This window comes from Bidens hawaiensis, unplaced genomic scaffold, assembly GCF_021521415.1.
Source record: "Bidens hawaiensis isolate Kalapana, Puna unplaced genomic scaffold, B.hawaiensis_p1.1 tig00099837_1, whole genome shotgun sequence".
Lineage (NCBI taxonomy): Eukaryota > Viridiplantae > Streptophyta > Magnoliopsida > Asterales > Asteraceae > Bidens > Bidens hawaiensis.
The window spans coordinates 1-14,543 of record NW_027504661.1 but is presented as its reverse complement, the minus strand read 5'-3'; the positions used below and the strand labels follow the sequence as shown (position 1 = coordinate 14,543).

The following is a 14,543-nucleotide window of genomic DNA, read 5'->3' as shown; positions in this document are numbered from 1 at the left end:
GTATCGATAGTTCGAGAATAAACAGTTAAAACTAAACAATAAACGAACTAAAATATATACAAATTAACCGACCATCAAAATCCACTGTTATACACCCTACTCGTACTCAAAATCCCGCAATGTTTCGCAATTGGTGTATAATTGCATAATTTTTTTTATATAGTTTTAATCTTGTAAAAGTTATAAATAGCCATTAAAGTCATATTAAAATTATTGTTTTTATATTATTAACAAATATTTCAGTAGCTTTCCATGCATATTTTTTTAAAAATAAAGAGAAATTCACTATTCAATGGCTTTGTTACTGGACTTAACCCTTACCGAGATAATTATAATAAAAATAATAAAGGTAACTGTACACTAAAAACATTAACTGGTTCAGAGTAAGAGGCATGCCCTGCTCTAGTGGAGATGTAGGTTCGATCTTTGCTTGGGCTAGTTCGATGAACATCTGAGTGAATGGACGAATCATGCTTTTATCATGGGTTCGAAGCCGATAGGGGCGAGATTTACAATTTCTGTTCGTTTCCAATCATGGGTACGGTTGCACGACAGTTGAGTAGTCAACTTTGAACACATCCCCCAACATGCTAAGTTTAGAGATAAAAAAAAATTCTAAAAAACTAAAATTTATTATTTTATTTTAATTAATAATTAATTAATTATTCATTTATTCAAGCTCTCGTACACTTGCCCAAGTATCGAGCTGTGTAAGTTGGCGTGTAAGTCGGTGAAAGGCAGACACACATCATCACATGGGCCCCAATTTCTTTGACATTTTTTTTTTTAAAACTTGTCAATATATAAATTGGATCATAAAGTGAGCATAAAATAAAAATAGAGAAGAAGAATCTAGGATGAAGGGTAACACGAAGAAACCAATCCAGGTGGTACGGACATGGGTACGGCGTCAGCCACCGAAGGTGAAGGTGTTCCTGGCCTTCGCAATCGCAATAGCCGCCTTGATCTTCATCCGCATGGTCGTTTACGATCACGATAACCTCTTCATTGCCGCAGAGGCCGTTCACGCCCTCGGTATCTCCGTTCTTATTTACAAACTCGCCACCGAGAAAACATGTGCCGGTAACCAATTCATTATTATTATTATTATTTATTCCCTCAATCACTCGCTGCATGTTGATTCGGTTTCATCACGTTCGTTTAGGTTTTAATGTTGACTTAGTGAAATTGAAATGGAACTAGCATTTTGTTTGTCGAAATTTTGATATCTAGATGTTGATTTTGTGATGTTGACTTCAGTTGTGTAGATTTACTGCTCCGAGTTTAATATTTCGTTGAATTGTTTATTTCTTTTGTTATTCTGTCAGTCGGTTTGTTAATTATGATCGGTTTCATCGATTCACATGTTCGTTTAGGGTTTGATTGAAGAATTAGTGAAATCGGACTTGAATTAATGTTTTGTTTTGTCGTAATTTCGATCTCTAGATGTGATTTCATCGCTGCATGTTAATTTTGTGATGTTGAATTCAGGTTAGGGCGAGTTTCTAACCTAGTTCTTATATGCAATACGTGATTAATCAGAATTATGTTAACTATTTCATCACCAATGTTTGCCAAATCTGTATGGTTTGTTGTAAGGTTTTAATGATTTTATTAAATTTTCTACGTAAAGTCTAAGAATTCATAGCAATTGTGGTATTAAACTTGAGCACAACTGTTTTCCTGGACGGTTGAAACACATTTATTCGTGGAAGAAATGAAAGAATATTAAAATTCTAGACTTATTTTGGAAGAATTTGATAAAAAGAAGTAACCTTTACTTTTTTTTTATCCAAAAAAGTTGAGCTACAATAAATTTGTATAACATGTATTACTATTTGGAAATTGTCCTAAATTCAAAATAAATAATGAATCTTCAAGTGGGTGGCACAGTGATAAGCGGCTGATTCTCTTCTATGCTTCTAGCAGAGTCTTAGGATTAGGCCTGTAAACGAACCAAATGTTTAGTGAACCATTCGGCGGGAAGTTCGTTCATCTAATAAACAAACGTAAATGAACAAATTTTTTTTGTTCATGTAGTTAAACGAACAAACATAAACACATGTTGCGTTTGTTTATTTATGTTCGCGAACGTTCGTTTACATTCATCTGGGTTGATTTGTTTACATATATATTACTATTTCTAGGCTCATTACAATTTATGAACACACTCGTTTTCATAAATAATGAACACACACATGCCTCGTTTGTGTTCGTTCGTTTTGTTTACATGCCTACTCATGTTCTAATCTAGCTTTTACTGGTTTCCTGTCTTAACCCCTTGGATGCCACCTACCAAACGTTAGCTCCGTTTTACCTGGCCTCATTGGCTAGCATTTTCCAACGGATTCTCACGATCACCAAAAAATCATAAAACAAGCAACTCAAATTATCTTTTCTTTTTGGTTACCTATTAAGATGAACTAGATGAAATTGACCATAGAACATAATAATGGGAAGATAACAAAAGAGTAGTCCGGATGTAGCGTGAACTATGCATATGTAAACATAGCTACCAGGGGATGGATAATTCTATATTCCTCATGTTCATGCTAATATATGGTTACTTAATTGCAGGTCTTTCACTGAAATCACAGGAACTCACAGCCATTTTCTTAGGTTCTAGACTCTACTGCAGTTTTGTAATGGAATATGATGTACACACGTTACTAGATTTGGCTACATTAGCTGCCACCGTTTGGGTTATATATATGATGCGGTTTAACCTAAACTCCAGTTATATGCTCGAGAAAGATAATGTTACCAATTATTATGTGGTATGTTCTTAGTTCTCTTAATTATCAAAGAGACACTTTCGTCGTTATCAAAGATAGCGTTACCAAAATGTTCTTTATTTGAAACTGTTTAACACATTACATCCTTTCCACTAACTATATTAAAAATGATGTTGACTTATTTACAGAATTACTATTTTTCTCTTACATCAAAAGGACAAAATGTGATAGTTACAATTTTGTTAAAAAATACACTTGAAAGAATCAGAAAGTTACACATTTTTAGGTGTAAGTGCAAAATTGTCATTTTGTAAAAAAGTTAACACCATTATTTTTTTTACAAAATGACTATATTTACCTTTCACCTTAAGGATAAAATGTGAAAATTCCAAATTCTGAAAAATTGCACCTAAAGAAAAATAGAAAAGTAAAGAAATGTGACAATTATAAATTTTGTCCAAGTGTAAGGGCATAATACTCATATTGTAAAATTTTTAAAATTATGTTAACTTTTATACAAAGTGACTATTTTGCCCTTACGCCCGTAGGACAAAATGTGAAATTAAACAATAATATAATATTCAAAAACCAATAATATTAATCCCAATGTAGGTGATTCCTTGTGCTGTATTATCACTGGTGGTTCATCCTACAACACAGCATCATATTATAAACAGGATTTTATGGGCCTTTTGTGTTTATTTGGAAGCTGTTTCAGTTTTGCCACAACTTCGTGTTATGCAAAATACCAAGGTTGATATAATATTTTTGTTAATTTGGTTATAAGTTGTTGTGGGTTTTGTATAATTTGTTTACTACTTTGAGTTTTATCTTTGTTTAGATTGTTGAACCGTTCACAGCACATTATGTTTTCGCTTTAGGGGTTGCAAGGTTTCTAAGTTGTGCTCATTGGATTCTCCAGGTAACTAACATACATAAGTTTTAATTACTTGTAAACTGAACATGATCTGTTTGAATCATTTATTTAAATGAGTCGAATGAGTTGTAAATAGGTTAAAACGGGTTTGAGGGTTTTGATAAATGAGTTAAATGGGTTGGCTTTAGGGCTGTAAACGAACTGAGAGCCGAGCTCGGCTCGTTTAGTGTATGAGAGTTTGAGCTCGGCTCGTTTAACTTACTCGAGCTTGACTCATGAGTGTTTTTTCAACCTCGAGCTCGGCTTAGGCTCTGTTATTATTAATTAATTAATTCATATACATTGGTAATTATTTTGTATTGTCTCTTTTAATTATAATTTTTATGCATAACATGATATATATTATCTAGATACTATTATCATAATGAAACATATATTAATAGTTATATTGGTTGACTCAATCCGTCAATCAGGACACTTAAAATCATGTAACTTGAACACATCCATCTGTTTTATTTTTTTGAAACGAGTCAAAAGGGTCCAAATCAAGCTGTAAATGTGTTAAAAAGGGTTGGAGGGAGGTGTCTAAACGGGTTGGCAGGTCAACTTGTTAATTAATTTGGTTGACTTATCACTTAACTTGGACACAACCCATTTAAATGATTTATGTAGATGAGTTAAATGGGTCATAATCAAGTTGTATACATGTTAAAAGGATTGGAGGGTTATAAATTGGTTAAATGGTTATAAACGGTTTGGCGGGTCAACTTGTTAATTAAATTGGTTGACTCAATCTGGGTACTCTCAAAATCGTATAACCAGATCACGACCCATTTAAATCATTTAAACGAGTCAGATGAGTCATAATCAAGTTGTAAACATGCTAAACGGGTCGAGGGTTGTATTAAATTGGTTAAACAGGTTAGTGGCCAACTTGTTAATTAAATTGGCTGACTCAACCGGGAAACACCTAAAATCATGTAGCATGAACACAACCCGTTTAAATCAATCATCTAAGTGAGTAAAATGGGTCATAATTAAGTTGTAAACGGGTTGGAGGTTTGTAATAAATGGGTTGAACGGGTCACAGGTCAACTTGTTTAATTAAATTGGCTGACTTAACTTGGACATCTTCTGTTTCATTAAACAGGTTATACATGTCAATCCCTTGTTCATTTAAGGGGTTAGATATGACAACCCAAAACTTGATTATTTCGTGCTGTTAGAATTTGTTTAACATGATATTGTAAAATCTTTGGTTGGTGGTTTTTCATGTGCTTATTTTCATTTAATAATTCTTAAATTATCTTGATTAATATTTTTCTGATATTTTATAGTTGCTGGATACCCGTGGAGGTTTATTGACAGCTTTGGGTTATGGATTATGGCCTTCGATGGTCCTCCTCTCTGAAATCGTCCAAACGTTTATACTTGCCGACTTCTGCTATTACTACGTTCAAAGGTTCGTTTCATTTCTATATATATCTTTTTTAAAATTTCTTTATTACTCTATATCGTGATGTTAGTTGATAGAGGTGTCCATAAATCGTTGAAAACGATCACACCGAAGCAAGTCGCCTGGTGTGCGATGTTTCTGGTTTGGTTTTGTCGGTCTAACGGTTTGGTAAACGGTTTGCATCTTTTAACAGCCGTTTAACCTTTTTTTATTTATTTTTTAATTACTGAATATGTAGTTATGTACCTGTATTGTATTGTATTGTATTGTATTGTATTGATGAACAATCTTTTTATATATGTTAATACAAACTAATGATTTTGAAAACATAAAAGTAAAAAATGATGCTAAAATGGCAAAGTCATTAGTTTGTTTTAAAATATTGTAAATGATCAAGATTGTCCATTAGTATTATATAGATACATAACTGCATATTCTAAAATCTAAAAGATAAATAAAAGTAGTTAAAACGATATGCCAAAAGTGAACAACAATTATCTCAAACTGGCTGGCTTGCTTTGGTTTGGGCGGCTCGGTCAGTTAGGAGTGTTATCTGTGTGACTGGTTTGGTTTGTTGTTTCCTAAAACTGTAGTTAGTGGTTCAGCTAAAATTTTTTTAGTTAAACTTGCTGAACCGAAGCGTGAAAACCCTAAACAGTAGTATTGGTTATGATTTGATTCGTTGTGGTTGCAGTGTTATGGGAGGGCAGCTTGTTTTACGCCTTCCATCCGGTGTTGTGTGAGTCTGGTAAAAAGAGAGCAGGGTTTAGTGGGACTTTATAGCTCCCATAATATAAATTAGAGTAAGCAACATGTTGTTCTGCCTTTTAAGATTGTTACCCTGTTAAGTTTATGTAAAGTTTTTAATTATCTAAGGGAAGTTATCCCTAATCTTAGTTTTGGTGGTCATATATATGGGTATGTAAAAAGCTAAAAGGTCATAACATTTTAGTTTTCTAACTCGTAAAACCAACTTTAAGTAGAGAACTACTAAAATCTCAATACATAATGAACACCCGGTTTTCTTGATTCTATATTTAAAATTGGTTTTGTATCGAACATGGTATGCGCTACATTCATTTTATCATAAAATGACCTAACTTTGTGATGCTAACATAATAGATCATTTACTATCGTGTAAAATATGGTTTGGTACCGATTTACAAAGAACAGCTATTGGAATTGAAAATGGAAATAGAATATGAATTCCATTTTTATTTTGTTTGGTTTGCCAAGTTTGTTGAATTGGAATGTAAATTTTTTGTTTCAATGTGTATGGTTATTGGTTCGGAAATACAGTTACAGCCTTCGCCACCCCCACGGCACCACCTCCTAGTTGCTACCCTGCTACTACGACCCAACCTTGCCCATATGTGGTGGTTAGGACACTTGTGGCACTTTGTAAGTTGGAGGTGAAGCTGACCAATAGGTGGTTATAGTGACAGTGCTAAGGCTATGGTGGTGCGGTGGTGGTGTTGAACTGGTTGTGGACCTCATGGAATACGGTGATGGGTAAACTGGTTGTGAACCTCAAGGAATGCGGTGATGAGGCTGGGTCGTGTGTAAGCGCTGCTGACGAGGTGGCACCTATGAAGGTGACGTTGGTGACTGGACAGTGATACATTCCAGTTCTTTTATAACTGGTTTGCTTACAAAATATACATTACAAATTATATTCTTTCTGATAAAAAAATGCTTTTATCAAATTAAATTCACACCCAATTCTTCAGATCATCCAATTCCTTGGGTAGGTTTCAGTTTTTTCTAAATAGTTGTGTAAAACCGGACACAATTAACCATATAATTAGAATCCATCAACTCAAAAGTATCAACTACTTGACCTAAACATTGAACATGATTTGTTGTATCGATTCGTGATGATATACGTAAGTAAAGGTATTCAGACATCAATCCAAGTATGAGAAAACATGTTCGGCATGTTCTTGCGATCTTCAACAAAATAATAAAATGTAGTTGTCAAGCATATATGCAGATCGTGAGATCGTCTATAAAACCTCAAATTTTATACTGAATACATACGACTTTTAACTTTTAAGTAAATTGAATATATTCCAAGTAACTCTATGAGGAGTAATGTCATGTAAATTGTTTTATCGAGGGTACTTTTGTGAAAACATATTATTCTAAGTAAAGAAATTCATATTAAAATTTGAGGGTTGTTTGCTAGTGCCAGGATCTGTGCTACAGATCTCGAAGGGTGTTCTTTACATCGTTGTGACTTGTGTATAGTAACACAACCAGGGTGTTCATCGGGTTAACCCGATCGGTTTTGAGTTAATCGGGGTTTTCTTAAAAAATATTTTATCCAAAACCCAACTGTGGGGGTAAGGTATAAAACACTTCATGCTGACAAGACAAGACGATGTACCCGCAGAAAGGATATCTTCCGCGAAGAGGTTATGGGCCCTTACGGAAGATAATCCCATAACAATATAAAGCAAGGAAGATCGATAGAAGTGGTGCCAGTGTAGGACACGTGGTGGAGTAGCACTGCGTAGTAACAACTGTTATATGAGTGCACGATGGACCAATGAAAAGGAGCCAATGCTGTACTTGCATCAAAAGAAAGGACAACAGATGTGCTGCCTTAGGTTGGACACATGGCAAAATATCATTGCATAGTACCAACTGTTATATGGGCGCACGATGGACCAATAAAAATGCGCCAACGCTGTACTTGCATCAAAAGAAAGAACATCATTGGCCAGATTGTCCAGCCAATCAGGATAAGCCGTCATGCTCGGCCATATGACGGGAGAAACTTCCATTGAGCGGGACAGTTGGCCCAACCTTCTCCCTTCTTCGGCTATAAATACAGATGGAAGTCTAATGGTAAATGGATTCCGATTCTACACTGTCTAGCACTTTAAAATATATTCCAATCACTTACCATACTGATTCTCACGCCCGGAAGGTGGTTACGAGAAGACCCCCTATTCCCCTTCTCGTAACGAGCTCACGGTGTTTGGTTTTTGCAGGTGCACGGTCTGCCGGGACTTACTCCTATTCGTAGAGATGATGGGTTAAGCGATAAGCTGGATTTATTAGTCTGGTTTAACCCATAAACTAATCATTAGGCGAGATATTAGGTTTTACCTAATCGGATTAGACTTAGTGTTTCTTCATTGGCGCCATCCGTGTCGGCTAGAATTGTATTCAAATTATGAGTTATCGCGGACCTCCACCGGTAACACCACAATCCTCCAACCGTGCAGGACCCAACCTAGATGGGACCCCGGAAGGAAGTTTGAGGCAAAAAGAAGAATATGTCGAAGTGGAACACCCCCAACAAGATGCATCATTCAGATTCGCAGAAACACACGACGATGGTAAAAAAAAACCCGTTTGAAACAGATGACGAGGAAGAAGACCCAGTGATGTGGTTAAAGGGGGAACATGAAAGGGCCAACAAAGAGTACGAGAAGAAATTGGAGAAATAAGCGAGAAAATTGGCGAAGGCATAGCCCCACGAGCCATCGTCTTCTTAAGGGATGACGCAGAATTATGCGATGACGAGACACCCTCGCCGCCGAGAACATGGAACACTGGAAAGCCACAAAGACCAACAAAGGAAACATGGGAGAAGCCAAGAAAGATACCCTAACCAAAGTCGGGTGGCTAGGTCAAGAAACGTACGCGGGAAAAGCCCAGAACAAAAAAGTGGAAGCGATGGGGAAAACCCCGGACCAAAAGCTTAACTGCGAGGGAAGAAACATCTGAATTATTATCCCGACGCGGACGTAGATTTTTCAAAACCTTATAGGCCAAAAGCTTTTCCGGAAAGGTCGAAATCCATACAAAAGATAGCAGAGGCTCCACTGCCTTCTAACTCGAAGCTGCCCTCCACGGTGGGAAAGTACAAAGGGATGACCGATCCAAGTGATCACATGCAGTGATTTATATCGGCCCGGAGGAGTAGCCGGGTGGACATTGCCCGTTTGGTGCCATATGTTTGCCCTAACTCTCCACGGCGCGGCCATGGAATGGTTCGAGAGGCTCCCAGAAGGCCAAATAATGAGTTCCGAAGATGTGGGAGCTAAATTCTCCCTACATTTTAGCCAACAGCGGAAGCACACCCGCGACCCTGCCGACATACTGACCTTCTTCTGCCGAGATAATGAATCCATTGAAGATTTAATCACGCGGTTCAACACAGAAGGTCTTATGATCGGAGGGGTGAGCGAGGATATGATGAGGGCCGGCTTCTGCCAATGAGTGCGGAGCGACAACCTTATCCGTGCCTATTATGGAAAGAAGGCATGCCGAAATCATGGAACGAACTCATGAAAGCGGCCAAAGTATACACGGACACTGAAAAATCCTTATGTGGGCGAGAACATCCAGAGCTAAAAATAGAAATGAGTCGAGAGCATTCAAGAACAACAAAAAGGAACGGGGGTCAATATGATCTAGACTCTAACCCTCAAATGATACATCAGCTCAAGCACCAGCTCCTCGACCGATAATAGGAGGGAAGCAAAATGACAGAAACCGGGGATACAAGACCAGAGAATGGACCCACTGGCGAAAACTCCGTCTCAGATAACTGGCAACGGAAAATGTCGACTTCCGAACACCAAAGCCGATCTTTAAAATCAAAAAGATAAATCGAAGTATTGTAAATTTCACGAAGACACTGGCCACAATACAGACGATTACACAAATTTGAACGATGAGATCTAAAAAGCGGTGAAGTCCGAGAAGCTCGAACACTTGGCAGTATAGGCAAGGAAGCACGCTAGAAACAAGGGCCCAACTAGAGATGATGGTCCCCCAAGAAAAAAAAGAAAAAATCTGAACACACACATGATAAAAGGCGGGCGGAACAAGAGTGCGAAAAAGCAAACACCTAGCAATGAAGCCTGGAAAGAAGAAGCAGTAATCTTCCCACGGATAAAGGTAGAACCATGATTGAAGCCGTCACTAATTTTCACTGCGTTGATAGGACATTACCGAAGAACCTATGTCTTTATTGACCAAAGGAGCACGTCGGATATCATGTACCAACAGTGTTTCGATCAGCTAGACGCGAAAGATAAAGTGAGGCTAGAACCGGTCAACGCACCTGTGTCAGGGTTCTCGAATGAAATAACACATTCGCTGGGACAATTGAAGTTCCCAATAACACTAAGTTATGGGAAACATTCGAGAACCGAAGAGGTAGAGTTCGTAGTACTGCTAGTAAAGTCCAAACACGATGTGATCCTGGGAAGAGAAGTGCTCGGGGATTTTAATGCAAATCCATCCAATGCGCATGGCATAATGGGTATCCCAACACCAATGGGGATTGCACTGCTGAGACCGAACAAAGACTGTTTGGTCGCGGAAGGGTCAAAACCCCTAAAGGTGTAAAAGACGAAAAACAACAACGAACCCGAGAAGTGGATGCTCAACGCAAGTTCCTAGATCAAACCATCACCATTGGACCAATATTATCGAGTAGCATAATCTCTCACCTGAAACAACTGTTACTAAGAAACATGGATGTGTTCACGTGGCAATCCGCGAATATGATAGGCTTCCCACGCGTATAGCGGAACACACCCTGGAGGTCAACCCAGCGTTCACACCAATAGTTCAGAAACGTCGGAAGATGGGTCCGGAACAGACCAAAGCAATGAATGATAAGGTCAGTGAGCTATTGAAAGCGGGCATCATCAGGGAAATCAGGTACTAGACAATTGAAGCAATCGGGCATCATCAGCGATATTGCAATACCCTTTGTTAAATAGATACTAAGACGAGATTTTACGAGTGTTCGGATTTGTTGGTTCGAGTCTTGATAATTGGTCAATCCCGAAGCCGAGATTCCATAGTGATAAATGTTTTGAGATAATTCAAAGAAATCAAAAGAAACTTAACCAAGTGTATAGTTCTATTAGGAAGAATCTCAACGTCCGTTAAACGGGTGTTTGGCTTTGTTGGTCCAAACTTGTTATAAGACCAAGTTGGATCCAACATGCCAAGTGTTTTGAGAAAATAATTAAAATTAGTTTATAATATAGTTTTAGAGAAAAATACAAAATTCGGTGGCCCAAAACACAATAAGCGAGTGAACCCGGTTTAGTTCGGTCTTGGTTCGGTCCTTGACTCGGAATAAGACCAAGGATAGTTACACATACCCAATACCATAGAACTTATTAAAATAAATTTAGAAATGATAATACTTAAGTCTTTCATACAACATGTTAATAATAAAGTTTCTAAACAAGAGTTTGGCTTTGGTTCGGTCCTTGACTCGGAATGAAACCGAGGATGGTTGCCACATACCCAAATACCATTGAACTATTAACATGATTTGGAAACTAAAATGACTAGAAACTGAACAATTATAATAAGCTTAAACAAATTTAAAGTGTTAAAAAGGACTATAATAGTCCTCCATCGTAGCCTTGCTTAGCAATACGCCTAAACCGACCATGGCCGGAGAAGGGAAAGCCAAGGAAACAAGGGAAGTATGTTTTAAACAAACTATAATAACAAGCTTTAATTAACAAGAATTAGTTAGAACAAAGATTAGCATTAGTTTGACCTTGAGAAGTCAAACTATAAAGAGTTTGAAAGATGAATACTTAGATCTAGATTGGGAGAGTTTTTAGGAAGAATGAGCAACAAAAATGGGTGCACTAGACTTGTATTTATAGTGGAAAAAGCAAAGGTTACCCATAAGAGTCATGAATGCATTTTGATTGGTTAAAATGGTCAAACTAGGTGGATGGTGGTGGAAAAAGTAAGGGCTATCCATTAGTTTAAAACACCCCTTTAGCTTTGGTTGTTTGGCGATTTGGGTCCCTGAAGTTCGTTTTAAGTCGTTTTTAATAACAAAAGGGTGTTTTAAGGCACCGTAAAGGGTGTTTTCTTGATCCGACAATTGTGAAACATAAATGAAGCATAAAACCCAATATTTCATTAATAACTAAGGATCCGAAAGACAAAATGGGTCAGGTTTCCGATAAAAATACAAATAAAAGTTAAACCGAAAATGACGAATGTCACAATCAGTCCTGCCAAGACAAGTGTGCATCACATAGAATCCCGAAGTGTCATGGATGACTCCCATCAAGGCATACCTCATGGAAGGCATCTTACCACAGGAAAAAGTAGAAGCTCAGAAAATACGACACAAAGCGATGCAGTATTAGATGAGAGAGGATTCCTATACAAGATATCATTCATGGGACCACTCCTTCGTTGTGTAGACTCTGATGACACTAACTACTTGATAAGAGAAATACATAAAGGGATCCGCGGGTTGCACGCGGACCCAGAATGGTCGTAGAAATGATCACTAACGCCGGCTATTACTGGCCGGGCATGCATACCAATGCCATAAAGGAACTAAGGAAGAGTGATTCGTGCCAGCGACATGCGCTAGACACCCTCAGACCCAAGAATGACCTGATCCCAGTCTCTGCTGCGTGGCCATTCCAAAAATGGGCTATCGACTTAATGGGCCCATTCCCTAAAGTGCCCGGAAGGGTAAAATTATTGATAGTGGCAATAGATTACTTCACAAAGTGGATCGAAGCGAAACCCCTAGCTTCGATTAGCACCAGGGTTGTCAAGAAATTCATAATATGTCGTTTCGGACTGCCAAAAACGACAGTCAGCGATAATGGCACCCAGTTCGCAGACAAAACCCTCCAAGAATGGCTTGCGGAACTTCAAGTTAAACAAATATTCACATCAATGGCACTTCCACAAGGCAATGGCAAGATGGAAAGAGCCAACCGCACCATTCTGGAAGGGATAAAAGCAAGATTGGGATGAAAAAGGCAGACTGGGTAGACGAGTTGCCACATTTCCTTTGGGCATATAGAAAGTTGAAGAGACGAAGCCATGGCAAAACCCCATTTAGCCTCACTTATGGGACAGGGGCAATGATACTGGCAGAAATAGGACTCCCCTTCTCCAGGGTACTCCTGGCCGAGACAAATAACAAGTCTGAACTACGCTTGAACTTAGACTTGCGAAGAGAGAAGAGAGCTGGCTGCAATCAAAAAGAAAAATACAAGCATCAACTCGAAAAATACTACAATAGCAGGGTAAAAACAAACATGTTCAATATCGGTGAATATGTGTTCCGGGACAGAGAGACATAAAATGCGCAACCGCCATGGAAATTGGAACCAAAATGGGAAGGCCCTTACGTGATCTCCTAGATATTGGGTGTAAGGCCCCGTTACCGATGCCTCACGTTTGGACGTTGGATTTACTCATAAACGCAGTTCTAAATATCAGAGTTAATTAAAACATTCGCGGAACATTAAAACATTCAAACCATTATATTACATAACCATCCCTTCTTGTCTTAACGGGCATTCAGATTATTTAAACATAAAATATTGTCTTTAAATTAACATAACATTTATTGAGATGCTAGCTCCTTCAAGATCATGCCATGTGCTTCCCCTCATGCAAGCTGCCTCATCCTACTCACCTGCGTGCATACTAAAAGTCAGCTACGCTGAGTGAATTCCAGTTAATCATACAACATACAATTTGTTCTCATACTTGCACACGTGCCCTAAGGGGTGTACATTAATCTTACATACTCTTCATATATAACTGTCCATCCTATTTAAAGAGCCTTCCGCCCTATAACCTCACAGATATTATAAGGGTCTGGTCCCTAACATCACAGATATTATAAAGGGTCTGGTCCCCGACATCACAGATATTATTAGGGTCTGTCCCTACCATCACAGATATTATTAGGGTCTGGTCCCTACCATCACAGATATTATTAGGGTCTGGTCCCTTTGTTTCGTGCAACTCTTCCATATCTGTTCTTACATACTTTCCTTGACAATACGTGCAATCTCCGAAAAATGTTCACGTACCATCAACATATCATACATACATAATGCATACATCATATATACTCATACATACATCTTATCTTACCTCATACATATCAATCATATCTCTAACTACCACCTGACGGTACATGCAATATCCGAAGATCGTTCACAGCACCGTCAAGCAATCATTATACATAGATCATACAAGGCATACACTTACCAGTTAAGGTAAGTGTATTAACTATCACATCGAGTATGCACATAGCCCCGAAAACATAACAAGGAAGTGGGCTAGAAACTCACCGGAAGTCGGTTACATTCACCGTTTATGGTAATCCCTTTCTTGAGCTGTGCACGGCTAACTGTATAATAAGTACATGTATCAATTAACTATTGCTACTCATATCGTATCACTGTCTTTATATAACCCACAACGAACGGGGGTCCGGGGGAAGCGCCCATGGCAGCATGGTTCTAGGGGCGGCAGCCCCTAGCGGGGGTCCAAGGGACAGAGCCCCTGGCTGGGGTTAAGCTGCCAGGTTAGCTTGGAAAAATTTTATTTTCATTAACTGTATTAACATAATTTCCATTAACATTTTAAATCATTCTCTAAGTTGGGCTTGCTAGTTTTGATGGGTTATGGGCTTAAG

The 14,543-nt window shown here is 38.2% G+C and overlaps 1 protein-coding gene across 1 annotated transcript; it reads left to right on the top strand.

Moving 5' to 3' along the window:
- Nucleotides 1-857: 857 nt before the first annotated feature.
- Nucleotides 858-5,877, top strand: LOC143608129 (uncharacterized). The gene is made up of 6 exons (XM_077083305.1): nt 858-1,083; nt 2,578-2,777; nt 3,348-3,488; nt 3,577-3,657; nt 4,950-5,074; nt 5,763-5,877. The coding sequence occupies exons 1-6, from the start codon at nt 858-860 to the stop codon at nt 5,809-5,811; spliced, it is 822 nt and encodes a 273-aa protein (XP_076939420.1). The 3' UTR covers nt 5,812-5,877.
- Nucleotides 5,878-14,543: the final 8,666 nt, after the last annotated feature.

What these genes read in the sequence shown, in the direction of transcription:
- LOC143608129 (XM_077083305.1), top strand. Translation starts at nt 858, where the DNA reads ATGAAGGGTAACACGAAGAAACCAATCCAGGTGGTACGGACATGGGTA. An exon ending in CACCGAGAAAACATGTGCCG is followed by an intron (nt 1,084 to 2,577) that starts GTAACCAATTCA and finishes ACTTAATTGCAG; the next exon opens with GTCTTTCACTGAAATCACAG. An exon ending in GTGTTATGCAAAATACCAAG is followed by an intron (nt 3,489 to 3,576) that starts GTTGATATAATA and finishes ATCTTTGTTTAG; the next exon opens with ATTGTTGAACCGTTCACAGC.